This window comes from Neolamprologus multifasciatus, chromosome 11 (genome assembly GCF_963576455.1).
Source record: "Neolamprologus multifasciatus chromosome 11, fNeoMul1.2, whole genome shotgun sequence".
NCBI classification, from domain to species: Eukaryota; Metazoa; Chordata; class Actinopteri; order Cichliformes; family Cichlidae; genus Neolamprologus; species Neolamprologus multifasciatus.
Genome location: NC_140449.1, coordinates 28496110 through 28508190, shown reverse-complemented (window position 1 = coordinate 28508190; position 12081 = coordinate 28496110). Strand labels below are relative to the sequence as shown.

Below are 12081 nucleotides of genomic sequence, written 5' to 3'. Positions count from 1 at the left end.
AATCTCATTTCTTGGGCGAAACATAAAAACTTGCAGACTTTTTTTGTTTCTTTTTTTTTTTTTTGTTCGAAGCTCAGGGCACAACAGTCTTAACAGTCAAAGTGTTTACACTCTGGGGATTTATGTTAACTCTGCCAAGCACTCAGAAAAGCAATATTGACACTCAGACTTGTCACAGAGGATAAATTTGTGTGTGTGTGTGTGTGTGGGTGTTTGAGTGAGTGACAGACGGAGAAAAAGGAAATGAGAAATCACTGATGAACTGAAGGGCAGATGATGGCAGTAGTGTGTGAGATGAAGCTGCAAGTCAAATAGAGTTGGGAGGGGGGTTGGTGGTGGTCGTGTTTCTCATGGAAATGACCCCAAAATAATTTGACTCGTCATTTCAGCGCTGACACCCGCTATCTGGACGGAGTAAACAGAAGAGGAGTGTGTAATGAAATGTGTGCGTGTGTTTGTTTGTCTGGGTGTGAGATTAAGCTTCCAGAGAGGAGGGGGAAAAAAAACCCGAGTGACAGGGGTGAGAGAGAGGTGATGAGGGCCTGCCCATGAGAAGGATGTGGTGGCTGGATGCGGTAAAACCTAAAGTCGACAAGTCTGCGTTGGATTTGGGAGGTAGTCATTAAAAGATCAAGAGTCATTCTGAAACCTCCGGCTTAGCGACGAACGACGCCCAAACGCCAGTGCTTTTAACAAGCAAATGGACGGAGGCTGAGAGTGCTTTTAGGAAAAATAAATACATGAATTTTCACTTTTGACCACCACGTTTAAAAAGAAAAAGAAAAAAACCTAAATCAACCGTTGCCACCTTTATAGAGTAGAAAAATTACATCCTTCACTTCTCTTTTCCTTCATCGTCTTCTTAAACTCTCCATAATATAAAACTGCAGCCAACCAGTGACAGGCGAAGGAGAGATCCTTTAAATATAGAAACATGGCTTTTAATTGGAGGAAAAGGTAAACCTCTAAAAGGAGACAAAAAAAAGAGGGATCAGGGAAATCCTTGGCTTGCTTAATCATAAACTATCTATATGTATTTATTCTAGAGTTTGACTGATATGGTGGTAGTGGATAATAATCTTTTGCATCAAGTTGCACAAAATACCCAATATTTGGCAGTTGCTGCACCAGGAAAAATTCCAGTAAAAGTTTAATTTAGCGAAATGATACAATAGGAATGGCATTTTTTTTACTAATCTTTAGTTTTTAGCAGGTTTCAAATAAATGCTTCCATAAAAGATTCGTTTGAAAGATGAAACTACATCAGCAATGACTTTGAAAGATTTACAATTTGTAACTGAATTTGACGTAGACAGTGCTACACAGCTACAAGTAAAATTTCTCTTCCAATTTTTATACAACATAACTCTTTTGTTTGAAAAAAAAAAAATTGTAAACAACTCCTTAAATTGGACTTATCATCCTTTTCCTTGCTTTCTATCCAACGTATGCAGCTCATACTAAACATATTCAATCCTTTCAGCCCTAAATGTTCGATTTTTGTTTTCTACTCTTGGTTCTTTACAAAGCCAGTTGCAGCAGTCATTTGAGACACAAAGCACTGGCCATGGCCACCTACCTGCTATTCCAAGTCTTTTTCTTGTGAGGGGCAGGACAATAGAAAAGAAAAAGTAGTTGGCTTAAAGGGAGAGGGAAGGCTGCTTTCACAGAGTTGATAAACTGAGGGCCTGCAAAAAAGATATACAAGGATTTATTTGAACTGTGAGTCATGCAAAGCTACCCTGATAAACTTTAAGTTTGAAAATCTGGAGCTGGAAATGAGAATAACAAGTCTCATTTAAAAAAAACTGCTTCAATCTATTAACTTAATATATTGAATCTTGCAATTATTGAATTATTAATTTAATTAATTAAATTGCTCCAATCAGGCAACCACACTGAGACCCTTACTGTAGCTTGTAAATTACTTAAATTAAACTACATCAAAAGAGAATTTTGAGAAATAAATAAAAATTGCAATATGTTACATGTACCTGCCATTTTTAGGTTGTTATCCAGCCAAATACATCAGTCTAACTCTGGTGTGTGCGCGCTGTGCATGCGTGTCAGAGATGGGAGTTAAGGTAAAGTGCCCTCCATCAGCGACAGAGTCCTAATCATTGCTCACTCTAAACAGTCCGAGTCACCACGGCTACGTCTTCCCTTCCTGCCTCTACAACACCCTCTCTGGGCTCGTCCACATATTACACTTTATATACACACATAAATAATAATAATATAAAAGAGACAGATCCACTGAGAATCAATGTTTGTTTGTTTTTGTTTTTTTCCACTTCCTTAAGGGATATCCTGCCGAATATATAGTTTATATATACAATCCCTGTCGTCTGGTGTAGTCTCTTGCCCCAAATGCAGAGCTGCCCTTGCTACCGCCTGAAGCTGTTTAAATATATACTTGAATATGATTTATTTTTTTAACCTTCAAAAGAAAAAAAAAAACCTTATCCCTGTCACACAAAAGCCACAAAGGTTACAGATTGCTTATATACATGGTACCTCACGATTCTCCTCTTTGAACATCAGCTATCTATTCAAAACATGAATTGCTCACAAAAATAATTTCACCTGTGTGCGTTGCAGGTGTGTGTTCAAGGATGAAATTGAAAGTGAAGATTTATCCAAATTCACTTGGTTTAAAAAAAAAAAAGCAAAAAAGAAAACACAACCAGTTGAGGTAACAAACCCGTATACACACACACGCACACACACAAACCAAACACACACCTTTCTCAGCATCTGTAGTTGACACGATGTGGGCGAAACGAGGAGAATCTGCGTCATGTGTCGTTGAGCTGTGGCAGCTCGTCCCTGATTCAAAGAAAAGCAGTCTTTTACCTCGGCAACAAATCGCGTTCCTCGTTTTACAGCTGGTCTGCGTGGTTCTGATTAAATAAAGACCCCGGGTGGTCGCCATTCTTGTACAGGACCCAATGCCGGCCATGTTGATGGAGCCGCCGACTTGACTGAGAAGGGAGGCAAGTTATTCTTTTAGTGTCTTCATATTCAAAATGAATCCAAACTCTAAATGTCAACAGTCAAGACAGAGGGACAAAACTCCACGCTTTAAAAAAAAGAAAAGAAAGAAGAAGAAGAAAAAAAAAGAGCAGAGCTGCTCCTCTTAGAAAACAAACAAAAATCTAGAGTGATAGCAACACAACTGTGGATGGGCGGATGTGTACATCGATGTGGACTCGGTGGTGGCACCGTTTTAATACAGCGCTGTCATATTTGATCAAAACCTACTGTGGATAACCAGACAGTACAGATATGAAGGTGAGAGATTGCCACCAGCCGTGAATCATGGCAGGGGCATGCTGGGAAACCAAGTTTGGCTTGTCTGCTTTTCCAGAAACTGTCAAGAAGTCCATGTGGCCAAATTTAATCAGGCCACAGTTCCTAACCACTGTAGCCTGATTACAAACTCATTCACTTCTATCCGAATCCAGCTGAATGATGTGCAGCATGGTCTTTTTTTTTTTGATAAATAATTCCTGGTCTTGTTGGGTTTGGTGTAGAATACATTACAGTTCAAACGTGAATGCACATTGCCATACGAGTGAGTGTCCACATGTGCGAGTATGTTAGCATGCTTGTGTTGTGTATGTATCCATGTGAGGTTTACTGTGTAGACAGCAGGTTACTGGGTTGGTGGTGGGTGGATTTTGTCTGTGCGTATGCAATGTGGATATTGGGGCTGCTGGAGCTGGTGGGGCATGTACACAATCCACAAGTACACATCTCCATCCTCCATCTGTCCATCGATCCGTTTATGTGACCCAGGTGTCCAGCCTCATTCTCTTGACGTTGGTCCCATCCTGTTCTTGAGGCTCTGCTGATGAGGGCCGCAGAAGGACCATGGTGGGCTGCTGGGCTCCGGCGCCGATCTGGTGGTGAAAATCCAGACCCCCGCCTCGACCCTGGGTGCCATCGTCTCGGTCGCTGCCTTCATATGAGCTGCCGTTGCTGCTGAGACTGTCAACAGGTGAGCGGCCTTGGCCTCCCGCTTCAAGACGCAGAGTACTAGGGTAGGCGATGGACACCAGACCTTGTCCCTGGAGTTGACTCTGGCCCACTCCACCTCCAGCAACCCCACTGGTGGAGCTGGGAGTGCTGCGGTCACGGTTTGGTGAGACGGGTTCGGACTTGATATTGACGTTGGGGTTTGTGTTGACTGTCAGCGCGGCACCCTGTACTCCCACTTGCCTGGAGAAATGACGGATAGAAGAAAGAAAAGAACAAGAAGCATTATGTCAGCATGAAATTACGCAACTACACGTATTATCCATCAAAAGTACATGAGAGCAGATCTTCATTAGACAAAAGTTTGCAGGGATGGAACACAGAGCTCAGCCAATACTGTAAAAGAATGGTCGCTTTAAAATGAATGGATCAAAGAATTCAGTAAACATATGCTGGACTTGTAAAATGAAAAGCAGGATTTTCAAGCAAAAGGCACCCAGGTAACACTATACACTCGGGACATGAAGGCTTGTGTGGACTTAAGCACATGGAGAACAAAGACACAAAGAACAGATAAGGCTACATTTAAGGGCACATTAAAGCAAATTCAGTAAGCCATGCAGCTGAAACACTCGGATATTAGGTTGGATCCCATAAGGTCTACAGCTGAACATCATAAAAGATACTCAAGTCATCATTCAGTGGATGCAAGTAGCTAAACAAGAACATCTGCATTTTGTATTTGCTCTGTTTATATCTTTGTTTGTGATACAACAGCTATTAAAGGGCCTGAAGAACATTTTTCCTAAAATAAATGAAAGAATGACACATCACACATTTTGAAGGGTTTAAATATGATAAGCAGTACGACAGAAATCAAATATATTTTAGTTGTCGTTTGCTAAAATTATGTTTATTAAAAAAACTGGGAAAATCTGTTGCAGTGTAAAAATATAAAAATGTTGGAATTTAAATGTTTTTACACGTCTATTTTAAAGTTATATTTTGTCTTTGCTGTACTTTGTATTTTATTCTTATGGGAAAATTTTAGGCACACCAAGGAGCAGTGCAAACCAAGACTACAACACAACCTCTATGGCTTTTGGTTCAGGGTACTGGTCTTGTTTTTTTGTTTGTTTTTTTACACTATACTGTTATACTATCCTGTCATACTTGATCTGGTAAGGTTGCTTTCCTCCATGCCTGGGCCACTTCCACAGCTCTTTAATGAGCAAATCTCCCTTTGTGCTTGTGGATTTTTATCTCCATCTGTCCATTTTTTCTGCCAGGTGCGCCCCCGATTCCTTCTCAGAAAGCATCTAACTTTTAGTTTCCCTTGTACTCAAAAGAGCATCTTTTTCACAAGGTCACAAATTACGCATCCTCCACTCTTCTATTCTGTTTGCGTGTGCAAGGTCACTGCCATGTTCGTTTTTAGCTGCATATGCCACAGAGCATCTTTCCCGGCCGATATGGTCCATGCTATGAGAGCGGCATCGGTATTATATTCAAATAGAAAACTAAAGCAGCAGCGTGATCTTCCTTCCTTAATGGCTTTTTTCATGCTGTCCATAATTTTTTTTTAGCATTAAAACCAAAATTTGTCTTGTGCTGTTCGTTTCCCCTGGAACATTTTAACATTATGTCACATTTGATTCGACTTGATTATTATTAGTTTACAAATCTATCAGCAGTTCTCTTAAACCTCCAAGTAGCGCCAACCAAGAGTGTCACAGTAGAGTGTAAATTATGCTCTATTGTTATATGATAAATTGTATTCACTTGGTGTTTTGTAAGTTAGATCAGCATAAAACGTATTTTCCAGATAAACAGAAAATATTTAGATTCACACGTGAAATGTTTACAGGTTTTCAAATGAACCAATCCACACCTAACTCCTTGACTGCGCTGCCCTAAGATCCTCAGGACAATTATATGCCAAAAAGCTTTCGTCTTTGTCACCATCTCTGCTTCTACCTGCCAAAACTCTTTGATCAGCCCCACCTCACCCTCCTCCGCTGGCTGGAGGCTGAGTCGAACCTGTCACTGTGGCTGACACCGACTGTTGACGCTGTGCTGTGGCTCGCTCCTTTTAACGCCGTCGACATGATTTTTTGGATTGGGCTCGTTCTATCTTTCCCTGTCCTCCAGCTTGACATGGTGGATCTGAATTTGAAGCTCCCAATTACTGCGTTTCGCCCCTTGGGTGTGTTCTAATATGTCATATCATGAGCCATCTGCACCACTGTATCTCTAATATTCCCTCAATTACTGGCAGACTGAGAGGGGAATTTAAGATAGGACTCCTCCAGGCGATCTGGGTCCGTGGCACTCAAATGTGCTCGCTGTCTTCCTCTGTCTGACACACACTTAAAGTTTTGCACTCTTCCTGCCTTACATAAAATGCTCCTTCCCTCCTGTACTGTCTCACAAACACACCTACACACACACCTACACACACACACACACACACACAAATCCCTTGGTAGGACGATGCTCACGCCGTCTCTCTCATACCCACTTCATCAAACCTGCGTGTCGTGGCTCGGGACGGTACAGGTAGATGGATGACGGTGCCACAGGGGTGCCGTTGCTATGGCGAGTGAAAACGGCTGAGTCAACAGTCCAGTGACAGTGATGAAGGCGAGAGCGGCAGGCTACCCCCCGAGCACTAACAACACGGTGAGCACAGCCAGAAGCAGACACTTGGTTACAGTGCGGTTTGTTAAGCTGCAGCCGTGTTTCCCCAAAATGCTCTGCTTTTCTCAGGATGGTAAGGTTAGGTTCGTCTTTTCAAGAATTTTAACTCCAATCAGACTGTTGACCTGTGCACTATCAATAAAATACTAGTCTATTGATACTGCTGATTTTTTTAAGGGATGTTACAGATCAAGATCAGTTTACTAATCACAAGTAGGCCTACTCATCAGCTCAGCAGGAGCTTTTTCAGGACTGAGAAATTAGCCTTGGTGATGTAACAGTGATGCTATCAGTATTACTTTGGCTTAACAGAAACATTTTACAAACTGAAGTACACAACAAAGGAATAAACAGGTACTGGCGTAGCTGGCCATGACTGCTTCTTGACTATTACTTTTGAGTTCAGCTTTCTAAATGGTGTTCTGCTGAGGATGTCCATTACTCTTAGCTCCTCAGTTAGTAATTGCAAGCAGTTCCTTTGTCAGATTAGTTAAGTTTAGTTGAACCATCTTGGTGGTACATTTAAAAACAAAGGAAATATAATCTGCTTGACGCTATGATACTTTTGTTTCTTTCTTACTACTAACCACTGCTGTTTTGGAGTTAAAGTACCAAAAGGTTCCTTTGTGAAGCAGATATTTTGGGAAAGCGCCATGCTGCAGCTGTGTGGCTTAAGTGTAAAGAGTACTATACCAGCAGAGGCCCTCCTCCCTACCAAAGAGCAAGTTGGGCTGAGAAGCCAAGCTGTGGAGGGAGGTGGAAAAAGAGACAAGCAAGTTTTAAAAAGCTAAAACAGCAGGGGAACAGTGGGACGGAGACCAGTCATGGTCAATCCAGACACGCTTACGACAAAAAACAAAGGGCCTTAACAGCTGCTTCGGTCAGGCTGGGATGTTGTTAGAGGCAAGAAGTGCTTAAGCCTGTGCTGAGAAAATGTGATCACCATCCACATGCAAAGCACTTTTACAGTCACTTTCAGTAAAATTGAAATGGTTGAGTTTCCTAAAATGGGATCAGACAAATTGGCAATCTGTAGTACAAACTCTCCTTAAAGGAATATACCACTAATTTTCTGTGTAGTTTGCAGAGACCTTTATACTTACAAAGTCATTTTTGAAATTCTATTCTTCTTTAACTTTCTTTTGCCTCTGCGTCAGTTGTGAAATTGTAATAAATTCATGCCAATTAGTCTGTTTATTAAAGTCTGCTTATTAAAGTTGAGTCCATGTGGTGCCAAAAATCAGCTTGCTGTTGCTAAATAAAGATTTCTGAGCCCCGTAAAGTAATTCTGCAATTTAACAATCTAACATGTGACCATCTTATATAAATGTAATGGATAAATAAACAAATTACCCACATGGCACACACTTAATAGAACTAAAATTGTATTTTTATCGTACAGGTAGAGGGATGTATAATGAATCCCCCGTGGTTTCTAATCTAGGGTTTGAGAAAATACTGATTCCCACCAGGAGGTTTAACTGCTCAGCCTCTGACAGCATGTATGCATCGTGCCCTGCCAACAAACAGTGTGTCCTCTTAGCAATTCATCAGAGTGTGCACCATCTCCAAAAGTTCTTCCTTTTTTTCAGTTTGTGTTTACGAGTTAGGAAACAAGTATAACAAAAAAGAAAAGCTGGGCACAAAAAAAAAAGAGTCAGAAACCAATAATTTTTTTAAGCTCTGTACTGATTGATTAGTAGCTATGTACATTAAAACATCACTTGTGTACTAGCAAACAGCCACCCCTGAAAGTGGGTCTGTTTGTTTCCTGTGAATGTCCCAAACGGAGGCTGTGTCTGCTGATAACACATCGACTCAGTGAGGAAACAAACCATGGCGACGTGTCCTACAAAACCAGTATGCAGAGACCACTTCTCCATAAACACCCAGACTAGCTGAATGCAAGGCTGCGCAGTGAGGGGATTTAGGGGCAGCCGTGACATTAACATTTAGATTAGGAAGTCAGGGCGAAGATGAGAGTCAACAGGTGTACACCAAATTAACTGAGCCTGACCACGAGAGCAGGAAATAAGCAGAATGACAGAACTAGTGGAAGAAGGGATGATTAAAACGAGGGAAATGGAGAGAGTAAGTTGACAGGAATCATTTCCTCGTGAAGCCTGTGGTGAGGGAAAGTGTGGCCGACAGCGAAGGCGAGGCTCGCAGCCAAGCTGTCAATCACCATTTGATTGGAGGAGCTTGTTTGCTCGCTGTGAGGCTGCGGTGTGATGAAATCAGAAACAAAGCAGAGCGGTCTGGACTGCAGAAGAGCCCACGTCTGCTCATGCTGTCCTTAGGAAGGCACGATTTTCCGTTTTGCCGAGAGAACAGTTTGGCAAGCTGGGAAAGCATCCCACATTTTCTGTGGTGCTTGCTTGTTTTCAGTGGCAATGATTCTGTTATTCTGATCCCACACACAACACTGTAAATCCGCCTGGTGTCAATTCCAGTGTCACACCTGAGGTTGCTGAAACTCTGCCACAGTCAGCATCTGGGCGGCATGATTATGCAGAAAATGGGAGATCCTGCTTATTTAGTAAAATCAGGACAATTTTTTCGTATTTTGAGGAATGTCTTGGTTATTTTATTATGAAAGAAATCCTTTGTTAGAGTAGCTCAAAAAGTGATGAAACACGGCGATCAAACAATTAAGGAATAGAGCAAAGCAAAAACGCCAACTTTCAGCGGTTCCATGCGCTCAAACGTAAAACTTCCTGCTCCTTCTGTTTCTTTTCTTTTTGCAAATACTTGAACATACTGATCACTTTGAGCTTGTATCTTCCTACAAAATTCCTGAAAATCATTAGTATGTTAAGAATATTTTTGATATGAAAAATGCTCCATATTGCTGTCGGTATAAGAAACAGTTGTTGTATTATTACAGCCAACGCTCAAGGAAATCACTGCTGGCTGCTTTTTCAGGATCTCCGAGTGGTTCAATTGATTTGTTTGCAGAAGGATTTCATACAATCTGGACTGCCATTTGTTAACATTTACAAGGCGATATGAAGAGTTCTGCTGCATATGAGCTGGTGGTGACTGTTAACTATATGCTGCTTTTTCAAAGATGCTCAACCCCCTGGAGTCACAGCTGTTGTATACACTAACAAACAACCCATTATCATATTTTCCTGGATGATTTTCAGCTTGTCAGACAGAGGAACAAATAACAATCTCCTTCCTGACAGCTAGAATTATTCTAAGTGTCTTTAAAAAAACAAAACAAAAAAAACAACAAAAAACACATTTCTCTTATTTGTTTTATTTTTAATCTGTTTTGTGATGAAGATTCGAAGCTGCTGTTCAATTGAGATACATACATTTTGAACAAGAGGATAGCAGCACTTTAATGCCCTTGTCTGTGTGTGTATACGAGTATTTTACAGGGACTTAAATATCAACTGGAAATAAACACGTTTTTTTTGTTTGTTTTTTTAAGAAATAGCTGCACTTGACAGTGATTCTATACTGTCGAGCTCTAAATTATTCTTTTAGTCCCACTAGTGTAGGAAATTCAGACCAACGTGTACCTGAGCAGTTCAATCTTCTGTCTGACTGTCAGCTGAGAGTGACAGCTAAATGGCTGAAAAGTAAAATTGTAATGCACTAACAATGCTGGTGGCGCAGAGCTGTGCGCTGGTTTTGTGTTAGGAATTGAAAGCAGCACCCAGAGACTACTTCCATTCAAGAACATAGCAAGGTGCTGCTGCTGTCACACTGAAGCTTCTTCCTCTTTGTTGATGACACTTCCAAAGAGCTTCAGATCTAAGCTTTAGGTGGCATAAAAACTCCTAGAACCAGACTAGTCAAATGATAATCTGAAAGGGAAAAAAGGGTGCTTTTGCCTCAGCAGAAGTGAACGAGCGGTGATACACGGAGAGAGCAAAGCAACAGGCATCACATCAAACATAGAAATGGAAAGAGAAGACTGGCTGATATTGTGTTTGTCATGTAATTGCATCAATTTTGTATTTCTTTTGGTTATTTTGGTCACAAACTGTCAAGTTATTATAGACTCATAATTCACTGTGGGAGTATAATAATTTGACAGATAAACAGTGTGGCAGAGCACCAGATGCTATCATGTCATTCACCTCAGGTTAGCAGCAAAATTGGAGATGCAGTTAACCATCTCCGCATTCTGTTTCTCTGCACCCCACATGCTGTGGAGAAAAAGGGGGGGAGGGAGGACAAAACAAGAGGCAGTTACAAGCTGCTCCCCCACCCACACATTAACCTAGCAAACCCAGAATGGTCACATAAAGACTTAGTCGTACCAACTTAATTTGTAAAGTAGAAATGTAGTTGATTAGACTCACACATCAGTTCTGCAAGTGTAAAAATAATATGGTGACATTTCACTTTTTAAAATCGCTTTCATGGTCTTGCAAAGCACCAACAAAGGGAAGATAGGTAAAAAAAAAGAAAAAAAAAAAAGAAGCTAACCTCGGTTAGAAGGACTTACAAAGAATGTCTCAATAATGAAAGAAACATACTCCCAAACACAAACACTGAACTCAAAGAACGGACCCACCTTTGTAGCTGTGTTTGCAAAAGTAAGTTAGTTGTTTTAAACCTAAGACACTTTTTAAGGAGCTGTTTTTCTTCATCAGTTGTCTGCTTCCTGTACTGCACTGAGCTGCGAAAAAGAACTGTTTACAAAGTAGCTTTTGAGTGGTGTATAATCAGTTAAAATATGATGGCTGGATTCAGCTACTAATGGTGTGTGTCTGCTCTGAAATGACCTCGCTTGTTTGGAATTTATAAGTTCGTCTGACTCGTTATAGATCTGGTCATCTGAAGGAGATAAGAATGTCCTTAGAGCACAATTTAACCATGCAATGCAAATCAAGCCTAGTGTGTCTGTTAATACGCACCAACATACACATTTTTTTTTGTTTTTGTTTTTTCAAAGGCAGTCTGTGGTTTCACAGATGCATTAGAAGTATCCATTACCGGATAGCCATCAAGACACCAAGAACAATGGGACTACTAAAGTAAGAAGATGGGCCATCAGTCTAGTGATGATTCCAGGCTTTTTTTGCTTTACAGCAAAACAAAATATAAGGTTTGAGGGCACTCAGACCAGCTGCAGGGATTTCTTTTTTTAATTACAAAATAGCTCAAATTCTTCAGGGTAAATTTTGTTCTAAGAGTAACCTGTTAGCTGGAAAAGACTCACGTCCAAGAGTGAGTGCACCTTTTAAAGTTTTAAATCTAGAGCGCCACATAATGCAGCTAGAAGCAAAGCCTTGCAACCAGAAGCTAAAGACTGGGACCGCAGTGGGAGGTGGAGCTGAGCAGGGGGAAGTATCTAGGTCACCACGAAGATGAATAAACCGCAGCTTGGGTGATGTTACAGCTTTGTATACGAGCATGTGCTATGGTTTGTGTAAT

General features: G+C 40.9%; 1 protein-coding gene and 1 long non-coding RNA gene across 10 annotated transcripts in view; one reads left to right on the top strand and one right to left on the bottom strand.

Moving 5' to 3' along the window:
• LOC146508724 (uncharacterized) overlaps window positions 1-12081 on the top strand; it is a 376303-nt gene that overhangs the window by 101291 nt on the left and 262931 nt on the right. The window lies entirely within an intron of this gene.
• Window positions 1383-12081, bottom strand: part of mef2d (myocyte enhancer factor 2d) — a 100099-nt gene continuing 89400 nt past the window's right edge. For 4 of the 8 annotated variants that reach the window (XM_085178147.1, XM_085178148.1, XM_085178150.1 and 1 more), the window contains 3 exons: window positions 10779-10847; window positions 7375-7425; window positions 1383-4224 (listed from right to left, as the gene is read on the bottom strand). In XM_085178147.1, coding sequence (XP_085034273.1) covers window positions 3789-4224; window positions 7375-7425; window positions 10779-10847 — 556 coding nt within the window. In that variant the 3' untranslated portion in view covers window positions 1383-3788. The remainder of the gene's footprint in view (window positions 4225-7374; window positions 7426-10778; window positions 10848-12081) is intronic. The other 4 variants (XM_085178152.1, XM_085178153.1, XM_085178154.1 and 1 more) reach the window with 2 other exon arrangements.